General features: G+C 45.0%; 1 protein-coding gene across 9 annotated transcripts in view; it reads right to left on the reverse strand.

Annotated features, from left to right (window-relative positions):
* Positions 1–408: 408 nt before the first annotated feature.
* Positions 409–23,799, reverse strand: part of LOC148503018 (uncharacterized) — a 127,801-nt gene continuing 104,410 nt past the window's right edge. For 4 of the 9 annotated variants that reach the window (XR_015869939.1, XR_015869940.1, XR_015869945.1 and 1 more), the window contains one exon: positions 409–1,412. Coding sequence is in view for 1 of the 9 variants with exons in the window: in XM_088449024.1 (XP_088305150.1) it covers positions 1,183–1,412 (230 nt within the window). In the remaining 8 variants the exon portion in view is untranslated. Of the gene's footprint in view, positions 1,416–8,308; positions 8,452–22,830; positions 22,909–23,799 lie in introns of those variants that run through there. The other 5 variants (XR_015869938.1, XR_015869941.1, XR_015869943.1 and 2 more) reach the window with 3 other exon arrangements.

Here is a 23,799-nt window from a genome sequence, read left to right on the forward strand (position 1 = left end):
ACCAACTGCCAGTGAGTCCCAGCCTGTGATCTTTGGCAGTGTGTGAAATGACAGTTGGTGTGGCTCCCCTATTTGAATTTTGAACTGCGCTGCAGCCCCACCTCTTACCAGGGAAGTCCAGGACCAGAGCATTGTGTCCCTCCTGGAGAGGGTCATGTTGGGAGGTATGCGCTCTTGACAGTTCTGATAACCATTGCCACGTACATAATTTATTATTGTTCATTATCTCGCTTTTTACATTTTTGCACTGTAGTGTAAACATGTAACTGTTTTCAGTAAAAGCCGCACTGAGATGAAAATATCCTTCTGGCAGACGGCCCAGGGAATAATTAGACAACGTGCAGCGTGGAGCAGAGATACCAAGATGTAAGAGCAGAGGACTTAAAAGGAAACAAAAACACGTCAGGATTAAATAATCTCCAATTTTATAGATTGGGGAATTTTATTGAAATCTGGCGATAAAAAACCCCAAAAACAATACAATATAAAATACATTATAACAAACTATTCCTGGAAGGATTCAAAACAAAATGTTTATCTCCATATTTCCAGGTGTTTCATTTGTTTGATCGAAGAATAAGGATCAACTCTTATCCATAAGACACAATAAGGAGTTATGGTGTTTACACCTGAAGGCGTGAAACTTTTTTTTCTGTCTATAAAAATAATGATGAGAATAACACAAGTTTGCAACTTTTTAAACAACAATATTGTTTGACCTTTTTGTTTTTCAATCCTTTCTGATGTTGTTTAACTTTTATTTTGACTTTCAGCTTGTCCCACACAAAAAGCATTGTGCATTGGTCAAAAAAGCACCACAAAATGATGATTATTATTATTATTACTATTGTTACTTTAATTTAGGTATATTTGCTTTTTATTAACTGCGTTGCTTTTTTTAATTTATGCATTGTACAGTTTGCTCTGAAATGACAAAGTGTCATTGCAGACTCGAAATCCATTATCACTGTCGATAATCCAGTAGAACAAAAATATTGTCTTCTCTAGCATAACCATGACACATTTATACTTTGAATATGGCTTTCTGGCTCTGTTCCATTATTCTGCCAAACATGTACTGAGATTCTGTCCATGGCTCGGCTCTGGCAATCTCCAGCCATTGGTCAAATTGACTCAGCCTTGCGGTAGGTCCATCTTCTACACAGATTCACGATACAATGACTATACTTGCTCTTCAGATCGAGAAGGGTCAAATCTTCTCACTGGAACAACCTGAGTGGCTTTACAGCATCCAGAACATATGTACTTCAGAAAACACAGATAGGCACTGCCGGAAATCACGACAGTCACGATGATGATCACTGTGGCACCAAAGGCTGGAGATACTGGGTCCTCTAATATGGAGTGAAGACCGCCATTTGTTGGTAGGAGTGCAGTTTCTGTGTGTTCATCTGCTGACGAAAAAAAAAGGAAAAATAATTAATATCGTGAAAGCAGGAATATTACTAAATGCAAAAGTCCATGCTGCTAGGAACTTTTTGGGTCAGACCCGATTGGCCTCCTAAGGCCATATTGCTTTAAGCATTTGTGGACTTTGCTGTTGAAAGAAACATACATTGAATAGGATTTGTGTAACGTGCATCTATTTATACTTTCACATGAAACCGTAGCTGACTGGTTTAATGGAGCATACACACGGTCAGATTTGACAGATCTGTCAGATGAACGATTGAACGATTTTACCAAAGATTTGAACGATTGGAACGATTGAATGATTTTTGACTGCATTAAAATGAATGGAATCGACCAAGTCTGACTGCAAACACATCAGATGTCAGATATCGTTATCTGACCATCGGGAACGCGCATCGTTCAAATCGTTCATCTGACAGATCTGACGGATATGTCAGATATATCAGATTTTCCTTCAGATATGAACGATTGAACAATTTTTTAAATCGTTATCGTTCAGATCTGAAGAAAAATCTGACCGTGTATATGCACCATAATACACGGTATCCCCAACTACCCGCTGTGACCTAGAGAAAGAACACAAGGAATAAAACTAAACACCTGCGTAATAATTGTATCCAGGGGGTAAATTTACTAAAGTGGTAGGTTTTAGAAGTGGAGATGTTGCCCATAGCAAGTTGCAACCAATCAGATTATAGCTATTATCTTCTAGAAAGTGCTAGTTAAATGTTATGTAGAATCTGATTAGTTGCTATGGGCAACATCTCTACGTCTAAAAACTCTCACTTTAGTAAATATACTTCCAGGAAAGGCAAGGACAATATTTTCAGTAAGAAGTTAACATATTTTAAACATAATGGCACAGTAGACAATTGTAATTAGGTAGCGATACAATCTGTAAAATGTAGGTAAGAAAGACAGGTTTAATCAAAGAACATTATAAACACTTTGCAGGGTACAAGTATGGAGAACATTGTACAGAATACAATTATGGAGATAATTATGGTGATAGAGCGATACTATGGGGCAGGGAGAAGGGAGGTGGGGAGAAAGTGTTGGGGTGTGGAAAGAAAAAAAAAGGGATAGAGTAGGGGAAGAGAAGGAGAGAGAGATGGAGAGAAATAGAGGAGCAAGTGGCGATATAGGAGAATAAATAAAAAAGAGCTAGGCAACACTGGGCATTACAGCTAGTACCAAATATAATTGTGGAGAGCAATGTACCAAATACAATAATGGAGGTTAAAATCATGGAAAACGCTATAGGCATTTTGAATGCGATACATCGCACCACTTACTGCATGCATATCAGAGGTTATTAATGTTGTATGCATGTAGTTTTGCAATTAAAACCACTTTGTGGTGTGAGCACTTCCGGGTTTAGGACCTGGGAGTCCATTTGCACCGTCGTCCAGTGCGTGCATGAGCCGAGGGGGATACCGGGAGGGATCCTATTGTAACTCTCTGGAATTATGTGGAAAGAAACCCATAGGCTTCTATTAGACAACCCCATCCTATAGATGTCAATGACTAACTGATGCAAGCTCTGGAAAGTTTTGCTGTCCTGAGATTGATACATACAGTATGGGGAATGCGTCAAACCTCAGAAAACTGCCTCAGTATCGGCAGTAGCTCTTCCTCCCACACTCCTCCCCACATTGGCCAGGCAGCAGCCTAGTGTGCACCATAAAGGAGAGGGTTACGCAGTAGCTCTGGTGCACAGAGGTGCTTAACTGCTCCACACGGGTGTCTCTGCCCATTTCCCCTGCAGTCTGTCCCACTGTCCCCTTATACAGTAATATGTGCCTCAGCCCCCTCATCCTTTCCCCCCATCTGTGCCTCAGCCCTCTCCCTGTATCTGTGCCTCAGCCCCCTCCCTGTATCTGTGCCTCAGCTCCATCCACCTATCTGCGCCTCAGCCCATTCCCTCTATTTGTGCCCCTTCCCCCACTCCTTATATCTGTTCCTCAACCTCATCTGTGCTTTCTGCCCCCTCCCCATCTCTGCCCTTTTCTTGCCTCTACCTCATTTATCCAAGTATGCCTCTACACCCTCACCCCATGTGTGCCTCTGCCCTCTCTGTGTGCACCTCTACACCCTCACCCCATGTGTGCCTCTGCCCTCTCTGTGTGCACCTCTACACCCTCACCCCATGTGTGCCTCAGCCATCTCCATGTGCGCCTCTATGCCCTCACCCCATGTACGCCTCTACCCTCTCTCCGTGTGCGTCTCTATGCCCTCACCCCATGTGTGCCTCAGCCCTCTCTCTCCATGTGTGCCTCTACGCCCTCACCCCATGTGTGCCTCAGCCCTTTCTCTCCATGTGTGCCTCTACACCCTCACCCCATGTGTGCCTCTGCCCTCTCTGTGTGCGCCTCTACACCCTCACCCCATGTGTGCCTCAGCCCTCTCTCTCCATGTGTGCCTCTACACCCTCACCCCATGTGTGCCTCTACACCCTTACCCCATGTGTGCCTCTACGCCCTCACCCCATGTGTGCCTCAGCCCTTTCTCTCCATGTGTGCCTCTACACCCTCACCCCATGTGTGCCTCTGCCCTCTCTGTGTGCGCCTCTACACCCTCACCCCATGTGTGCCTCAGCCCTCTCTCTCCATGTGCGCCTCTATGCCCTCACCCCATGTGTGCCTCTGCCCTCTCTCCCATGTGCGCCTCTACACCCTCACCCCATGTGTGCCTCTGCCCTCTCTCTCCATGTGCGCCTCTATGCCCTCACCCCATGTGTGCCTCTGCCCTCTCTCCCCATGTGCGCCTCTACACCCTCACCCCATGTGTGCCTCTGCCCTCTCTCTCCATGTGCGCCTCTATGCCCTCACCCCATGTGTGCCTCAGCCCTCTCTCTCCATGTGCGCCTCTATGCCCTCACCCCATGTGCGCCTCTGCCCTCTCTCCATGTGCGCCTCTGCCCTCTCTCCATGTGCGCCTCTATGCCCTCACCCCATGTGTGCCTCTGCCCTCTCTCCCATGTGCGCCTCTACACCCTCACCCCATGTGTGCCTCTGCCCTCTCTCTCCATGTGCGCCTCTATGCCCTCACCCCATGTGTGCCTCTGCCCTCTCTCCCCATGTGCGCCTCTACACCCTCACCCCATGTGTGCCTCTGCCCTCTCTCTCCATGTGCGCCTCTATGCCCTCACCCCATGTGTGCCTCAGCCCTCTCTCTCCATGTGCGCCTCTATGCCCTCACCCCATGTGCGCCTCTGCCCTCTCTCCATGTGCGCCTCTGCCCTCTCTCCATGTGCGCCTCTATGCCCTCACCCCATGTGCCCCTCTGCCCTCTCTCTCCATGAATAAAATGCTTTATTCACTTTGTTTATATATATATATTTTTATTGAAGCACAAGCACCACAATACAACATCACATTTAGTAAAGACACTGTACATAACATGTTGAAATCAGTACAACGGTCAAAATGATACAGTGATATCAGAAACAAATCACTAAGCAATAAAAAAAGTTACATATGACGTAATGGAAAACCACAACAACGTCGTAACAAAACGCAAAGCATACAGTATAAAGAATAATGTGATGCCAAGTTTAAGCAATATAAAACATTGCACATGACAAGTAATAGAAATCCACAATAATATTGTAATAATATGCAAAACATATGATATAATGCGCATTGTGATACCAAGCTTCTTCCACAATCATATTTTCTAATTTTCTCTACCAAAAAAACAAAAGGGGGGAGTCACAGCTTTTGCCGCAAACTACTCCCAAGTGAAGTTATACAGTACAATACACTTTACTGCATACTAAAGAGAATAATAAGTGATCTCAGCTCAAAGATAATGACCCCAGAGACCAAGACCAAAAGGTTATGAATATGTAAAGCAAAGAACGGGGATAAACAATTCAACTTCCTTCTTATAGTTTTCAGCAAGTCCGCTTCAGGAACCTAACATAAGAGCCTCTGGGTAATTTAAACAGCACTTAAAGTGCATACAAATCGTAATATGGCTCTGTCAGTTAACCAATATATTGCAGACTATTAAACATTTTAAAGTCCTTTAGATGGGCTATAGCGATAATCAAATTATCGAGGGGCAGGGCATGCAAATTAGCTAGAGAAATAGGAGATTTACTCTCAGTAATGCTAAAGAAATGATAATCAGCCAATAGAAAAAGATGAACTTACAGCAGAAATTGTACAATTGAGTATAGGTATATGACACATTAATTGGAGAATTATACTTAATAAACTTAGTGAACTAGGTGGCATAAATACAGAGAGATAACTCAATATTCAAGTAACAGCATCCCGGTGGTCAAAATAGTGAGCGTAGCTTTATTCACTTTTTAATATTTAAAAGATTTTTTTTATATATATTTTTTCATCTACTCTTTAACTCTTTTTTTTTTTTATCATGTGGGGAGGTGTGAGGGGAGGCTGGAAAATGTTGGGGACATAAAGATCTGCGGGGAGGGAGCTTCGTAGCATACACCTGCTGTGGGTACCAGGGCTCAATGACACACCCCTGCGTCCGCCAAGCCATTGGAGAAGGTGGGGGGAATCGATTAGGTGTGGGGGCCCAACAATTTCTGATTGCAGCCTTGCATGGGGGAGTGACAGTGCCACCTCCTATGCCCTGCTTCCTGGGCGGCGGCACCATTTGCACACCCCTAGTTCTGGCCCGGACTTCTTATGAATGCATATTTCAATGATATAAGGGAGGGGAGAGGGTGCATTTAATAGATATTCCCTGATTTTAGTAGCGCCCACAGCAATATTTGTCCCTGCAGAAGGACAATCCAACAACAAATCATCCTACCTGGCACAGGAGCAGTTAATAGAGGTACTGTATGAGAAGATTTACCAAACCTATTTTAGCAATACCAATAAAACCATATACAATAAACATACCACATAGAGCGCTGTACGCTCGCAAGCGGGTCGATGGTGCCCAAGTGTGCATGCGCACGACGGAGGGAGCTCCGTCGTGCGCATGCACGAGACCCGGCGAGCGACGGCGAATCCGTCGCTCGGGGTCTCGCTCCAAAGGGGGCGTACTGTCGATGGTGAGTAACAGCACGCCCCCTTTGGAGGGCATGCCGGGGGTGTGGCTGCCAGACGGAGGCATTCCCATGGGAACGCCTACCGTCTGGGTCCGGCCCCACTGACATCACTAGTGATGTCAGTGGGAGTGATTTTGGCTCTGATAGAGCCAACATCACTCCAGGGCTTGCGGCAGCGAGACCCTATCGCAGGGTCTCGTCGCAAGCCCGATGGTCGCGATGGTCTTGAGTCTTGACTATCGCGACCATCATCATGGATGCTCACATAAGCTGAGGGTGGTAACCCACAGCTATGCGCCGCTTGTCACAATCCTGGCTAATTTTTACCTTTTATGACTAACCTCTGCGGGCTGCTCCATGGATCTATGTTTGTAATTCTCCTGGGACATCTGCTCTGGCTGAATCATGCAGGCTGTAACATCTCTGTGTGTGCAGACTGCTCTCCCCCCACACTGATTAAACACCTGGACTCTGCTCTGTCTGTGAGCATTGCTAGTCTTAATTGGAATCACAGGTGTGGTCCTGATTCTCAAGGGCTGCAGAGATGATTTCTCCCTCTGCATGTTGTGCCTTGCTCCACTCTGAATGCCACTGCCAGACCACCTGTCTGTATCCACCAATCGCTGCCAGACTCTAGGTATATAGATCCTCCTCTAATAGTACTCAGTGCTTGAACATCTAGTTACGTTCCATTGTGTACTACTTGTGCTATAGCTGTACCTCTGTGTACCAGTATGTCCCAGGCTCCTGCTGGTTCCTAGACCAGTGCTATCCGTAAGCCTGCTGCGTTCAGCTATCCACGCTACCAGCCTCTCACCTACGGCTCCCAGGCCGCTCCAAGTAGCTTCCACGCTACCAGCTTCTCCACACGGCTCCCAGGCCACACCAAGTAGCTTCCACGTTACCATCTCTCACCCACGGCTCCCAGGCCGCACCAAGTAGTTCCACGCTACCATCTCTCATCTCAGCTCATTAGCTGCACCAAGTAGCTTCCGTGGTACCATCCATCTGCAAGCTCATCTACTGGTACCCCAACCAGCTCAGTCAGCCTACCTGCCGGTCCCAGTCCGGTCCCTCCAAGTTCCTTCTGGTCTCACTCCAACGTTGCTAGTTTCCAGTTCCAGTCACTCATCACCAAAGGCAGTTCTCACTGCTACCCACTTCTTATATTAAAAGAGCTATTCATGTTACCCATGGTTCCAGTCCAGCCGGCCTCCAGTGATTCCAGTTCATCACCTGATACAGGTAACTCACTAGCACCAACTGTGACACCGCTCCAATTTTAGGTAGGCCGGGCCTGATTCAGAGCGAGCGCTCTGATCAGAGCGTCCAGCTCTGAATCAGGCCCTGAGCTCTAAGTATTTCCATATTGATGCTGATTCTGAAGCACCATTGGGACTTGCACCAGTATCAGAGTCCAGAACTAATCCTGCAACACGCCCTGGCACTCCTATAATACACCAATGAGAAGGAAGATCTTCGTACATTTGCACAGCCACCTCCCAGTCTGTGCAAACAAACCATAGGACACATGCTTTGTGAGACTTTTTAGGTATTGAGATGCAGTCACAAAAAGTTGCCAACTCCATGGCATTGCGTCCAACTCAACATACGCCCCCATTTTTACATTGTAGAAGTTGCCCATCATCTCTGGACAGTACTAGATACCTTCGAGAATCTACTTCGGCGCAATCAGTGATCAACCCACAATCAACTAATATAACAGCAGAAAAAGGTAAATTTTAATGTCATTAACAAGCCAGACAAGCGTTAACAAACGTCGTAATGAATCGTACATGTCATGGACGCTGAAAAGCAACTGTTTCACCATTGATTTATTTCTGAGCGAGAGGGAGCGGAGAACAATGGGGGAAGAATACATCTTTTCAATGATGAGCCTCTTGACCGGCGACCTTGCCTTAACCCAGAGAACCACAACAGATCCACAGATTTACTCCAATTATCCCAGCAGGTGACGGCTGGAAAAAACCCAGACAGAGATGTCACATTTTCACAAAGTCCTAATTGTTTTCTGTGTCTTACTGCAATGGGTGACCCCCCAATCTATGTGTGATGGGTTTAACCTTACCGCTTTGTTTATTGACCTTTGCTATATGCTATCATGGGTATCCTAGTGATTAGAATCAACAGCGAGGGCTGAAACACACATACAATTCTGTATAGATTGGAGAGACGTGTTTACAGCTTGTGGGGGCAAAAATTGAACTTAACGATTTGTGTAATTAGATTTGTTACAGTAAAAACTATTGTTGTCAGTGTGCTTGAAGTTTCATGTACTCTATGATCCCCATAGTTTTGACCTTAAATTCTAAACGAAAGGTCACCCGTGAGTCTGTGCTGAACGGCTTTGCTGGTTTAGCTGTCCATTTACTCCCACTGACATTTTCCAGTACTGAAATGACTTAGCAAATGACTGGGCTTTCATCTAAGTGAATCACAGTGTTATCCTTGACTTGAAGCATGCTCTGTGTATGCCTTTGCTGTAAGGCTCCAGGCTAGGATATTACAAGACACTGAACATTGAGCATTATGACAAGATCCATCATGGCACATTTCTGAGTGTTGTATACAAGTATGAATTATTCAACATTGTCACTCAGTCTCTGGGCAAAATTTACTAAGAGGCGGTTTGACGGCGGGTTCTATTCTGTTCTAAACCCCGGCGGTTTGGTGGCGGTTTTGCAGCGGTTTCTAAATGACAGCCCTGTTCTATTCTATTTTAAAATTTGGTTTGGCGGCGGTTTTGCTATCTGCAGATTTACTAAGGCCAAAACCGCTGCAAAACTGCCATCAAACACATTTTAGAATAGAATAGAACAGGGCTGTCATTTAGAAACCGCTGCAAAACCGCCACCAAACCCCCGGGGTTTAGAACAGAATATAACCCACCACCAAACCGCCGGGGTTTAGAACAGAATATAACCCGCCGTCAAACCGCCGCTTAGTAAATTTTGCCCTCTGTGTGGGCTACCTCCTCTCTAGTGGCTGGCGCACAGGAGTAGACACTAGTCTCTAGTATATGCAAATGATAGCCTCAGCCTCCCCCTAGGGTACTGGCGAGCGCCGGAAATTGCACTTAAAATGTCCATGGACAGTGCAAATCCGGCAGTGGACTCAAACATTCCACTATTGGCGCAACTATTGCGATCACCATTGACACTTACGTCGACCTACGGCTGGCGGACTGTCCCCTTCTACACTATCTCTAATCATGGCCTCTGTGGCTGCGGCTCTGTATTGGAGAATGCAGCCGCGTTCACCGACACACCCGTAACACCGACGCCCTTTTTAGCGTTCACTTAAAGCCGTCTCCCAGGAATGTGCATGACTGTCCGCCGCCACCTCTGTTACAAGCGACTCCGTTCACAGCAGCGATCTCTGCGTACATGCAGGGGTGCGCATGTATCGTAGGGGTTCCTCGGACCTTTCACACATGCGTGGTAGCAAATAATCGCTCAACTGCGCAAACAACGACAGTCCGGCCACCTCTGAACCAGGCCCTATGTACAGTATGCCTATATATACCACATTAATGCACCATGTAGCAACCATATAACACACGTAACTTTGACAAGTAAGATGGACCACATAGCAGCTGCACCCCCTGCACCTAGGTTGTACGTAGAAGCATCAGGTTTGCGTACAACTTTGAATCAGGCCGTCATTGCATAGATTTGGTCTATCTATTTTCATGATTTGGAGCATTATAGCTTTAATGGACAGTTAGACTTAATTAACGTTTTTTCGCCTGGTATCTTAGACATACCTGCCGACTTTCTGGCTGCTCCTTCCGGGAGGGAGCAGCCAGATCGGCAGGATGGGGTGGGCGTGGCCGAGACAAGGGGGAGTGGTCGGTCGGGTGACATCACTTGTGGGCGTGGCGGGGGCGGAGTCACGCGATAGCGTCAGTTTGGCCCCACCCCCGCTACATAATGCCAATAAAATAGGCATTGTGAAGCAGGGGGCGGGCCCAAAATGACGCGAATCGCGTCACTGGCCCCCCCGCTGCGGGGGTTGCAGGGATTATAGCGGGGGGATAGGAGGGGTGAGCGGCAGCCGGGAGAATTGCCTGCCTCCCCGGGAGGTCAGGAGCGGCACCCGATTTTCGGGAGGCTGTGAGTAAAGGGGCCATTGTTAACAAAGGGATGGAAGTTAATATTGGTGTATGATTTGTGAACCTTCGTGGACATACAGTGGTCAAACATCACATAGTTACATTTGATGGTGTCCATTGGAATGAGGAAGGCATGGACTGGTTTGTTTGGTTAGATATCTATAGGTCTTTAGCAGGCATTAAGAGGTCTTGATGGTGATGGCTGTGTGGACTCGGGTACCGTCTTTATAAGTGACCTGACACCGAGCCAGAGGAAGGGAGGGAAAGTGGTTTCTCCTTGACCATGGTGCTCAGCCAGCGTACAGCAGTTCCCATTCCATAAAGTGTGTTTGGGGCTAGAGCTGAATGGCTTGCTTGCTCTTTTCTTACCACCATGTTGTGTATCAATTAAAGCTGTGGCCTCTTTTTCTCCAATTACAGTTTTGCATCATTTCATACTTAAAGATTTGGCATCTGTTCGTGATGTAAGGTTTTAATATGGGCTGTAATAAAGAATCAGTTGACAGGACGTTTAGTAGGTTACTGCCGGGTATATATTACAGCCTGACGGTCCAGTCAGGCTCAGCCAGAGTATTACATGTTGATACTTTGAGAAGTGTAGACACACCCAACCACTGCATGACAAAATCCAATCCATTTACCGCGGGAATGAAGCTCGCCAGATACAGAACAGCATATGGATAGGATATACATATAGACATCAATATTATAAAGCGTTAATGACTTAGCAGTCTATACCATTTAAACAATGACACATTTTGCTAATTAAATTGAGTGAGAACAGCAGACATGAAGTAAATGGAAGAATATAAGTTCTGTCTGATTCCTATTTCTCACTTTACAGATCAAAGGATACTTTTTTTTTTTTTTGCTAACAAGTTCTCTGTAAGTTTCCAAATTTTGAAGATTAAAATGAAGAAAACATATCAGATAACACCACCTGCTCAGTTGGCAGCGCCACACCACCGGCATCTGCTGAATGGAAATAAGTACATTTACTGTATGAAAAACACAAATTCCCTGTTACTGACATCTGTTACATTCACATATTCTTCATATTCTTCTGTTCAGTACAGTCGTCAGCATTAAAACTTCATCCATAAATGTGTGTTGTTGCCTTTCACATTGAATGCAACCGACCATTTCAACATGGTCTTATCGACCCCCAATGGGTAGCGTGTATAATGGTGCTTTATTTGGTAGGAGGGGAGTGGTGAAGAGGTACTAGAGAATAAACACAACTCTGCAGTTACGAGTGTGACAATGGCAAGAATATAATGCGTAGGTGCAAGAATTTGGATAGGACAGTTTCTGCACACCTCTCTGCAGAATTGGACAGATCGCAGCCTGCTGGTCACAAGTGGAACTGTTTCAGGTGATGTATTTCTTTAACACTAGCGTTTGCCAGCAGCTTCACTACAATATTTTATATTGTAGACATTGATCACGAAATGTCTTTGTAAACAATATTTGCAGTTTTTCCTTCATTGATTAACACAAAAAGACGCTTGGGGCTACTAACTCGTGAGCAAGCCACTTAAACTACAGTAACCCCCGAAAGGTTGCATGTAACATGAGCAGCGACTCCATGACATGTAGTATATGTCTTGCTGGGCCATCTACTGGATTGACATGTATACTGCAACTTCATGAGTCAAAATAAGCTGCCTGATTAGAGCTTAAAATATAGTTGTATTTTCCTGCTAAATAGATCTTGAGATATATATTTATCTATATATTTATATATGCATACATAGATAGTGTCGAAGCTGGATAATTGGCTGAGACAAGATCAGTTTAAAAATTAGATCGAAACGACGCCAACTTGCGAATGGCCGCAAGACACCATCTTGAAAATGAGATCTGCAAGACGCCATTTTGCAAATCGCCGCCCAGAGCCATTTTAGCTAAACTCACACTTAAGTACATATGGCGATGCTATTATTAGCATCATGTGATCGCATATTTTACCATACCCCATACACACATTAATACACACAGTTGCGCTGTTATCATGTCGCACATTAGCGAATGCATAATATCCTGCATGTGAACGCTGTTTATTAGCTTCATGCGTACGCATCTGCCCCAAGTTAACTAGCGTCTTTTCCCAAACCCCTAATACTTACACACTGCACACTCACGTAAAAGGTTCCATAGCTTCAAAGTGTAATAGTCAAGGTTTATTCAATTATTACTAATGCTGTGAAATAAAGACTATTTGGTATCTAAGGTTTAATACATGATAAGTAAACCGTGTTTGGTGTTGTACTGATCTACACTTTCTCAACAGCTTTCCGGTATCATTGGTGTGAAGATCGCAACATGCATTCTCAACTTATGGACTGTAGAGAGTTAAAACACTAAAATGTACTTTGTAAAGTTAACAGCTTAGATTTGCATAAGGCGGGAAAACGGAGACAAAAGGCTGTCGGAGGCTGGTCTGTGTCCATTTGAATCGACCTGTTAAATGTCCTGTAACAGAAACACCGTGATGGAGAACCAATGGGATCGCAAAAAAACTCTCTATTGTATTGTCTATTTCTGAAAGGGTATATATATATGTGTGTTCTGACCCCAATCTGGAGTCTTCTTGCTGATTGCTGATTGACGGAGGTTTCTTGTTGATGCCAATAACTGGTCCCAGAGCGCGTGCGTATGTATAATTGTACCTTGGGTCAATATAATTTCTTTGCGCTAAATTGTATTTAGATCACAGCATGTAACTATCTGTACTTTGCTTGAATAATAACCTTTGTGCGTTGGAAACACATTTTCTCAAAGTCTGAAGGCTTTTATTTACTGTGTGACTGCGTACGCAAATAGCGTCAAGTTTAGAAGGTATAGGCAGGACTTAGAAGGTATAGACATGAGGTTTAAATTCAGTATCCTTAATAGAGAGATAGATAGATAGATAGATAGATACTGTAGATCTTTAAAGCAACTTAGGTCCTGATTTATAGATAGATGGAATTGCAGAGCTGAAGACAAGCGGCTATGCAATTCCGTCCATCTTAATGCACATGTAGAAGGAGGTGTCAGACACCCTCCTTGCTGCATTTGCGAGCACCATCGCAACCATCGCCAATGATGATCACGATGGTTGCTCCTTTGGTCAGGCTGTGGGAGGTGAAGCTTCCCACAGCCTGACCGGGTGCTGGTCGCTTCAGAGGCCAGGAATCTGTATCCACCGATGCAGATCCTGGCCTTGTCCCTGCCGGAAAAAGGGGGTGACCAGCCAAGCCCCCCTTCCCCTCCAAATGCCGCAGCATGTCAATCATGGGGAAGTCTGCGAATGTAATCGCAGAACCCATTCTGCACATGCACAGAATGGGTCCTGCGTGGACGCAGACCCCAAACCATCGGAGATGTATGCTCATCATCGGACCCTTAGTTTAGGAAATTATCTGACTTTGGGGCCTACAGTAGTAATGATCCCAAAAGTCACCTTTTTTGAATTGGTCTGATTTAGCAAAGGCTACATGCAGGAGACACCAGAACTATCTCTTCTCCTCAGCTAAGTAATGCAGAACTGTCTGGGAAAATGTATCTAGCTCTGAAAAATGTAGCTTGGTCATGATAGCCAACGTCGTTACCAGCTGCAGCCAGTAGGCTGCAGCTTCACTGCAGAGGGTTCTTTGGATTCCTTCCCAGGAACCAATACCATGTGCATATGGAGCCCAATGGGCGTACGTATGCTGTAGCCAAGCCGAGTCAGGACCCAGCATTGTTTATGATTATCTTCTTTTTATCTCTGAAATGGGTCACTGCACCCAGGGTCGCCGACAGCCACGCCGGGCCCAGGTGACAGGGGGCACGGCCTGAGCCAGGCACACAGCCAATGGGGGGTGCCATCAGCGTGATCGCTCCCCCCATAGGCATAGAAGTCCGCTCCGGCTGTTGCTTTAGCAGCCGCGAGCAGTCTCCCGATGCAGCCCAGCACTGCTGTGTCGTAAGAGGGAGGGGGAGCGGTGCCGGACCCGGGCTCCCGCTGGGCGCCTCCAGCAAGCCCGGGCCTGGGTTATTAGTACCCGCTACCCCCCCCTCTCGGCGCCCCCGACTGCACCATACAAGGAATGTACATAGCACCAGTGTAACTTTACATATCATATATAGAGTACAGTGTAAATTCATTGACATAAGTAGTAACATCATACAGAAATTAAACAACATAATAGTTAGGACGATGACTAGGGTATGGCCAGCTCCATAACGGTGACAGTGCACCCTGTGCCGGCCCTGCACTCTAAACTATCATGATGTCACACCTAGGGGGCTGGGCCGCTGGCTCTGGGAAGTATAGCACTGCCTGGATCGTTCTAAGGATGTGCTGGTGCATCCCTTGGATGCTGTTCCAGGCACCCTGAAGGCCACATGAGAGGTGCTGTAGGGTCCTGTAATTAGTCACAGCCCTAGGTACAGAAACTCACTATATTGTAGGATAAGCTGTGGTAAATCACAGGGATTTAAAGTAGTTTTCCACCCTATGAGCAGTGGCGTAACTAGGGCAGGGCCACCGGGGCTCATGCCCTGGGCATCGTGGGACAGGCGGTGTGGGGGTGTGTGTGTGTGTGTGTCACTGCTGGCCATAGTACAGGCCCGCCCTAGTCAGCCAGTCGCACTACACATTTACACACACATCGCCGCCGGTACTACCCGCAGGCGATGTGTGTGTGTTAGCAGCCAATGAGAGTCACACAGATTTTCATTGGCTGCTGATGCGCCTACTGCAAAAGCCGGGCTGGAGCTCACCCTTCCGGCTCCTGCAGTGGGTGATGGAAGAGATGTCATGGCATCTCTCCCAGAATGCAGAGCATGACCGAGCAGGAGGACGGAGACGGAGGAGCAGCAGCAGGAGTGGGGATTCAGGTAAATCCTGTTTTTTATGTTTTGTGTGTGTATGTCTGTGTGTGATAACTACTGGGGGCCTGTATAAGGCAGACCACTACTGGGGAGGGAACTGTGTAAAGGGCACTAATGGGGGCCTGGCTGCATATGGGGGATCACTACTGGGGGCACTGGACACTACTGGGGGCCTGCATAAGGGGGACCACTACTGGGGAGGGCACTGTGTAAAGGGCACTAATGGGGGCCTGGCTGCATAAGGGGGATCACTACTTGGGGGCACTGGACGCTAATGGGGGCCTGCATAAGGGAGACCACTACTGGGGGCACTGTATAAGGTGCACTTCTGGGGCCTGCATAAGGGGGACCACTACCGGGGTACTGTATAAGGGGCACTACTGGGGACCTGCATAAGGGGGACCAATACTGGGGTACTGCATAGGGTGTACTGTATAAGGGGCACTACTGGGGGCCTGCATAAGGGGGACCACTACTGGGGCCACTGCATAGGGGAGGCCACTACTGGTGGCCTGCATAGGGGGGGACCACGACTGGGGGAACTGTATAAGGGGCACTACTGAGGGCACTGCAGAGGGGGGCAGTTTTGGGACATAATTAAAATTGTAGGAGGGGGCAGTCATGGGTCATTATTGTGTGAGGAGGGGGCAGAGATTAAATACTGCAGTATAGCTTAGTGGCTCTCGGCTTTGTTGAATTTTTTTAATGTGGCCCACACTGCCTTAAAGGTTGAAGACCCTGTCCTAGTGCCTAACCCTACCCTCCCGTAGCCTAACATTAACCCCCCCTCCAATTCATTGCAGAATGTTGACAGTCTGCACGTGCCTATATAACTGTTGACATTGTAATGACGACAATATGAATGTAACATTGTAAGGAACAAAACTTGTCCTATAACAAAAACCAACAAAAGTATAGATGAGGGATCTGTGCTTTAAGCTCTAATATTTGTTTTAATACTGTACAATGTCAGTAATAGGCAAAGCAGAAGAACGCTGCAGGTGGTATTTACTGTTTAGTTATTGATTAAAAGTTTTCATATAAGTTTCAAGGTCCGTTCCCACAGTTATACTGTTATCAGCAACAAGCACAGAAAAAATGTATTTTCATAATAATAAGTCACAAATCTATTACACTCTATACGGACATAGGCACTGCATTAAGGTGCATATGGAATGGAAAGGAATGTTCCCAGAGTGATGAGAAAGGGAACCATTTTTCAGTTGCCCCGCCCCTTGTAGCATGTGGCCAAGCCCATTTTTCGGTGCGCGCTCCTTTTTTAAATTTACCCTGAGCTCCAAATACCCTAGTTACGCCTCTGCCTATGAGACTGTACACAATGTAGCTACCTATGATACTGTACATAATGTAGCTATCACCCTATGAGACGTTACGCAATGTAGATATCACCCTATGAGACGTTACGCAATGTAGATATCACCCTATGAGATGTTACGCAATGTAGATATCACCCTATGAGACTGTATGCAATGTAGGTATCACCCTATGAGACTTTACGCAATGTAAATATCACCCTATGAGACTACACAATGTAGATAACACGCTATGAGACTGTACACAATGTAGATATCACGCTATGAATCTGTACACAATGTAGATATCACCCTATGAGACTGTACACAATGTAGTTATCACGCTATGAGACTGTACACAATGTAGATATCACGCTATGAGACTGTACACAATGTAGATATCACCATATGAGACTGTACACAATGTAGATATCACGCTATGAGACTGTACAAAATGTAGATATCACCCTATGAGACTGTACACAATGTAGTTATCAACGTCGTTTAACAGTACTTGGAGACTAAAGGCAAGGATCACAGGTGATATGGATAGTGATATGGGGAGTACATGAGGACGTGTCTTAAAATTGACTTCCAAATGTAAACGAGCCCAAAGCAGTAAGTAAAAACTTTTCATGGATTGGTCATGTATTAATGCATGTAGACATAGGGTTCATTGTGCCTTATAACCAATGTAGGGAAATCGCATGGATGATCCCACTTGAATGTATATATCTCTGATTTATTTTGTTTTCTAAGTATATAACAGCTACATAATGGGGGTAAGGTGCAATCAGGCAGATTACTAGACTCTTCAGGGAGAAAGAGAGATTGCTGCTATTTCAGGGAGTCTCCCTGACAATCAGAGAGAGTTGGCAAGTATGCACCATATTACTCTGCTACTACTATTTGCTGCCACCATGCTACTCTGCTACTACTGTCACCATATTACTCTGCTACTACTATTTGCTGCCACCATACTACTCTGCTACTACTATTTGCTATCACCATATTATGACGCTACTACTATTTGCTATCACCATATTACTCTGCTACTACTATTTGCTGCCACCATGCTACTCTGCTACTACTATTTGCTGTCACCATATTACTCTGCTACTACTACTTGCTGTCACCATATTACTCTGCTACTACTATTTGCTATCACCATATTATGACGCTACTATTTGCGATCACCATATTACTCTGCTACTACTATTTGCTGTCACCATACTACTCTGCTACTACTATTTGCTGTCACCATACTACTCTGCTACTACTATTTGCTATCACCATATTAATCTGCTACTACTATTTGCTATCACCATACTACTCTGCTACTATCTGCTGTCACCACACTGCTCTGCTACTGCTATCTGCTGTCACCATACTACTTTGCTACTACTATTGCTGTCACCAAACTACTCTGCTACTACTATCTGCTGTCACCATACTACTCTGCTACTACTATCTGCTGCCACCATACCACTCTGCTACTACTATCTGCTACCATACTACTCATCTACTGCTATCTGCTGTCACCATACTACTCTGCTACTACTATCTGCTGTCACCATACTACTCCGCTACTGCTGTCTGCTGCTACCATACTACTCTACTACTACTATCTGCTACCATACTACTCATCTACTGCTGTCACCATACTACTCTGCTACTACTATCTGCTGTCACCATACCACTCTGCTACTACTATCTGCTGTCACAATACTACTCTGCTATTACTATCTGCTGTCACCATACCACTCTGCTACTACTATCTGCTGTCACCATACTACTCTGCTACTACTATCTGCTGTCACCATACTTCTCTGCTACTATCTGCTGTCACCATACTACTCCGCTACTGCTATCTGCTGCTACCATACTACTCTGCTACTGCTATCACCATACTACTCTGCTACTACCATCTGCTATCACCATACTACTCTGCTGCTGCTATCACCATACTACTCTGCTACTACTATCTGCTGTCACCATACTACTCTGCTGCTGCTATCCCCATTCTACTCTGCTGCTGCAATCTGCTATCACCATACCACTCTGCTAACACAGTCAAACATTCCAACATATTTTATTTTTGGAAATATTGGAATACAATTAGCTGTTCTTCTGGTTTATATTGGTAATACCTCCAAACTGATTACCCACCCCACCAATCCACTCTTCTGCGTCCAATTCCATATAACCACATTCAAACTGGAAAGTCTACACCTGAACCGATATATTTAATGGCTTTTTCCACCCAACAAATGAAATATTAATTTTTGTCTGCAATTTCAACAAATGAAACATCCACCCTATCCAAAGCATCCCTCGATATCTGACGCATGCATAAAGAATGATGGACAGCCAGCACACAATATGGCTGTTAATTGGTCATTACAATAAATAAATCGGTCATGATATCATGTATCCATTAATAAGTGTTACATTGTATTTAATAAGCTCATATTCTTTTTTTCTCGTGTTCAAAGTTCAATGTTCCAGATAGTGTTATTCATTTTCATTTTATACAGTGAATGAGATGTATTTTTTTGCATATTAAGGGAGACTTTCATTTTAGCCCTTTATAGAGCAGAGGAGATACAGAAATAAGAGCCCCATTAAAAGGAATCTCTCTGATTGATCAGCCCAAAGGCTTGCTGCTTTATCTAGAGAACACCTATTAGGCTACATAGGGTATAGCAGGCAATGCTGAGTGAATAGTAAAAGTTTTATTCTACTCAAAAAGTATTAACCCGTGGCAATTTTAGACATGAGGACAAGCGGTACACTGTATATATTTAACATTTTATAACTTGCTCCTTGCAATTGGCTGCATTCATTTTATTTTTTTCTTTTGCCTTCAATTTGTCGAGCGATTTGTGATACTGTAGCTTTGTGAAATTCACTCTGAATATAATATATCTATGTGAAACGGAAGCGCCTTGAAGTAATAATTAGACTGGGTGATTCCTGGCAATATAATCATTTAGAATATGCAAAATTAAGCGTTTAGAACAAAGGGCCTGATTCAGAGTCGCTCGTAAGCGGCCGCTCATTCGTTCCGAGCGATGTTTGCCCAACTGCGCATGCGTACAGATCGTAATGCGCATGCGCGAACCAGTCAGTGCGGCCGAAAATCGTTTGTTCGCTAAATAGTGAATGCCTGCTAATATGAGTGACAGAAGGAGGCGTATGTGGGTGGTAACAGGGGAAGGTGCTTGAAAACGGGGAGTGGAGATCAGAACGCAGGCGTGCTTAAAGGTCAAAACGGGCATTTTATGGGTGTGCATAATTAATACAGCAGCGTCACTGACCACGTCACTGGGTTATTTTATAGTCAGAACTGCTCGCAAATTTGTGGTAGGAAAAACCAACCACAAGAATAGCGAGCAGTTCATACGCTGGTCGATGTACTCGATTAATCTAATAAATAGCGGACATGACGTAGGATGCGAGCGGCCAGGGGGCGTTTTTAATCAAAAAAACGACCGCATGTTTTGTTCGCTCGTTCAGACATAGAGGCGGCAATAGACCGCAAAGAGCGAACGGTTCATTTGAATAGCCACCCCCTTTTTCTGAACGAGCTAGCGCTAATAGCGACCAGCTCTGAATCAGGCCCAAGGTGTTTTTAAGAGGAACCAGACAGGAGTTAAATACTTATTTTTGATCAGATTTTTAATACAATATTCACATTCATATAAGAAAAGTAGTATAATAAGCCTCATGTAACGCGCTTATTTCTTTTAATACATTCACGACTGTACATTGGTTAATTGAACAACTGGTTTTGCACCTTTGGTTGACTTAGGAACCGATTCAGAGATGGACGCGAATGGCGGCGCAGCTACGAATTTGTACGCAGCGGCTGTGCGAAAATATGAAAATGTTGCAGTCATCGAGATTTGTATTGAGATGAGCACCGGTGGCTTCTCAGGACAAAGCAACATCAATATTAAGTTGATAATCGGCCTTCTGAGTAACTGTATGGTCGAGCAGAATGGCCGCAGGAGCTGAGACACCGAAGCCATTTTTACTGCGCACAGGATCGCCCCTGAAACGGTGCAGCGGTACGCCTGCGCTTGCGCCAACACTCCAGCATTACCTCCTTCAAACGGTTTCTGCCTGTCAATCACTTTGCAATTAAATCCTCTCTGTGACCGCTGTCACAAGACCTGCAGGGCACATGCGCAGTGAGACTCCGATAATCACTCATCTGCGTAAGTATCGGCATTGTGTCCAATCTGGCAGTTTTGAAATGCGCGCTATCCTTAAACTTTTATTACATGCATCAACTTTCTTTCTGTGTTTTTCAGCCCCGTCTTTATATCACTAGGCGGTGATGTTTGCTTGCTTCAAACTGTGGGCCTGATTCAGAGACAGACGCTCTGAAAGAAAGAGCGCTCGCTCTGAATCAGGGCGTTTTTTTTTGTGGGCGGCCTCCTGGCCGCTCGCATAGCTCTGGGTGACCACCCACAGCTATTGCGAGCGGCCAGGATGACCATCAAGACCATCGCGACCATCGGGCCTTGTGGTAGGGTCTCGTGGCCGCAAGCCCCGGAGAGCTTCTGGCTCTAATAGAGCCGGAAGCTCTCACACTGACACCACCAGTGATGTCAGTGGGGCCGCCCAAAACGGCAGGCGTTCGCTTGGGAACGTCTCCGTTTATGAAGCCACCCCCCCGCCACGCCTACAAAACGGGGCGAGCTGTCGATCACCATCGACAGCCGCCCCTTTTGTAGTGAGCCACGGAGCAAGAAAATGTATCTTTCGCTCCGGGGCTTGCGCACGCGCAGTGCGGCCGCTGCACGTGCGCAGAGGCCACCATCGACCAGCTTGCAAGCGGGTCTGAATCATGCCCAGTGTTTTAGACAGAACAGTCCCTTTTCACAGACCCCATAAGAGGCGGAGTTGAAATGACTTTGGTATTAAAGTGAATGTGTTCGGGTGGATGATTATGTGCTTTGTGCAAATTGGGTAATTTCTTACACTAAGCGGTTGTGAACCTTATTTTGGGTAACTGTTGTGAGATGTTAGATGTGGTGCTGCATATTCTACATTGAATACAAATGTTGCAAAATATGCTCCTTTTGCTCATGTATCAACATGCTGGAAAGTGATCGCATGATAAACTATATAACCAGACCACATAAGCGACTTTGGGCCCCATTTATCAATGAGTTTTATCATTCACAACGAGTGATAACACTCGTTGCGTATGTTAATGGTGCTCCAGCCAATCAGCTCCCAACTGTCATCTTTTTGAAAAATGACAGTTGGGAGGGTGATTGGCTGGAGCACCATCTATCATACGCAAGAAGTTTCTTTTATCACACGTTGTGAATGATAAAACACGTTGATAAATGCGGCTGTTTATATTATAACACATCATGGAGCATGATGGCCATCTATCATCGATGGTTAACTGTCGAGGGTCGATGGTTTTGCTGAGAGCCAATGGTTGTCCGCCATCAATGGACGAGTGGGAGCCAATGGTTATTTTTATTTTTAACGAGACGAAGTTTAGCCCCGCACCCCACCGGCCACTAAGCCCTACCCCAGTTTTTTATTTGTCTGCGGCCCTCCGTGGCCCCAGCAGTGGTGGCCGTCGAGTGTTGTAAACCATTGATGGTTCACCATAGATTATTTTTGTGCCATCTATGGTAATTACCGATGGACCCTTTGATGGACAACCCATCCCTAACTGGAAGCAGGTATGAGAGAGTACTGTCCATTTCTAAATTAAAGAGACAGATCTCACAGTGATAATTTATGATTTGGCGCCACCTACTGTTCTTCCAATATAGCACCCAAGCAAAGCAGAGGTGCATGCTTATTAAAAAGTGTTATCTGACACCCAAAAAGTAACATTCCTTATCACCGTAAGGAATTGATGGGGTGGTATGTACCATCCTAGAGTCACCATGATGCAGACATTGATAGGAAGATTCTAGTGTACTTTAAAAAAAAAACAACTTATTTACAGCACATTTATTACTTTCATACACATAGCGGCTTTTTATATTCATTACAAATGTATTGTTTAGCAATGTCGGACGCACATATAATGCCAATGTCCTGCCAAGGGGCACCAAGGTGGAAATTGCTTGAAAATCACTGACCTAGAGCAGCAAAGATACATTAAAAAAAAATAAAAAATCCCGATTATATTAAAACATTGCTGGAGAGCATAGGAGGATACTATAAAATGGACACATAATGTACAAAGGATAAATTAATGTAAAACAAATAAATCATCAAAGTCATCTGGAGGAGAAGAACCCTTTTGATTTCCAGCTGTTATTTTTCCTTTATGACATAGTGAATTTTGAGATTCCTGTCACATTAACAGTTAAAAAAGTAACGTATTCTGCAATAAAATAATCTGAAAATAGGACATTGTCTGGAGAACTTACAATCTAGAGGACACGAAAGAGAAAAATGTGAGCACACAAATATATTCTAAGCATGTATGTTTTGTTTCCTGGTAAGACCATGAATGATAGCACATGAATGTTATTGGTGTTAGCGTAGCGTTACCCTGCCAGCTGACCCATGTTTTCTCAGTTTTGAGCAAATATAAAGGTCACATTCATTAACAAAGAGCAATGAGGTAACAGAATTAATCTATACAGACCCAGCCCCTGACACGGTCATTCAGTTCCTCATTTACTCCTGCTATAGAGGAATGGAATGTTTATTCAAGTGTAGCTTGGATTCAATTTCTACTTCACTTTGAAAAATAGAAATAGTTTTACGCAAATTCTTGTAAGTGCCCTTCACGATGCATTGTGTTGGCTACCTAAACACACCACTTATTTTGCACGCTGTCAGGGCTACTTTAGGACTTCAGACACCGGACAAAGATGACTTACTGACAACCGTACTTTACAAAACTTGAGGAGTAACTTTCAACTGTATCCTAAAAGTAGTGTATCTGATTTCCCAGAGCCGTAACTAGACATTTTGGAGCATCAGCCGGTTCTCAGGAAGCTCCAGGACGAATCGGGAGG

The sequence above is a fragment of the Taudactylus pleione genome, unplaced genomic scaffold (assembly GCF_031769625.1).
Source record: "Taudactylus pleione unplaced genomic scaffold, aTauple2 ptg000478l, whole genome shotgun sequence".
NCBI lineage: Eukaryota > Metazoa > Chordata > Amphibia > Anura > Myobatrachidae > Taudactylus > Taudactylus pleione.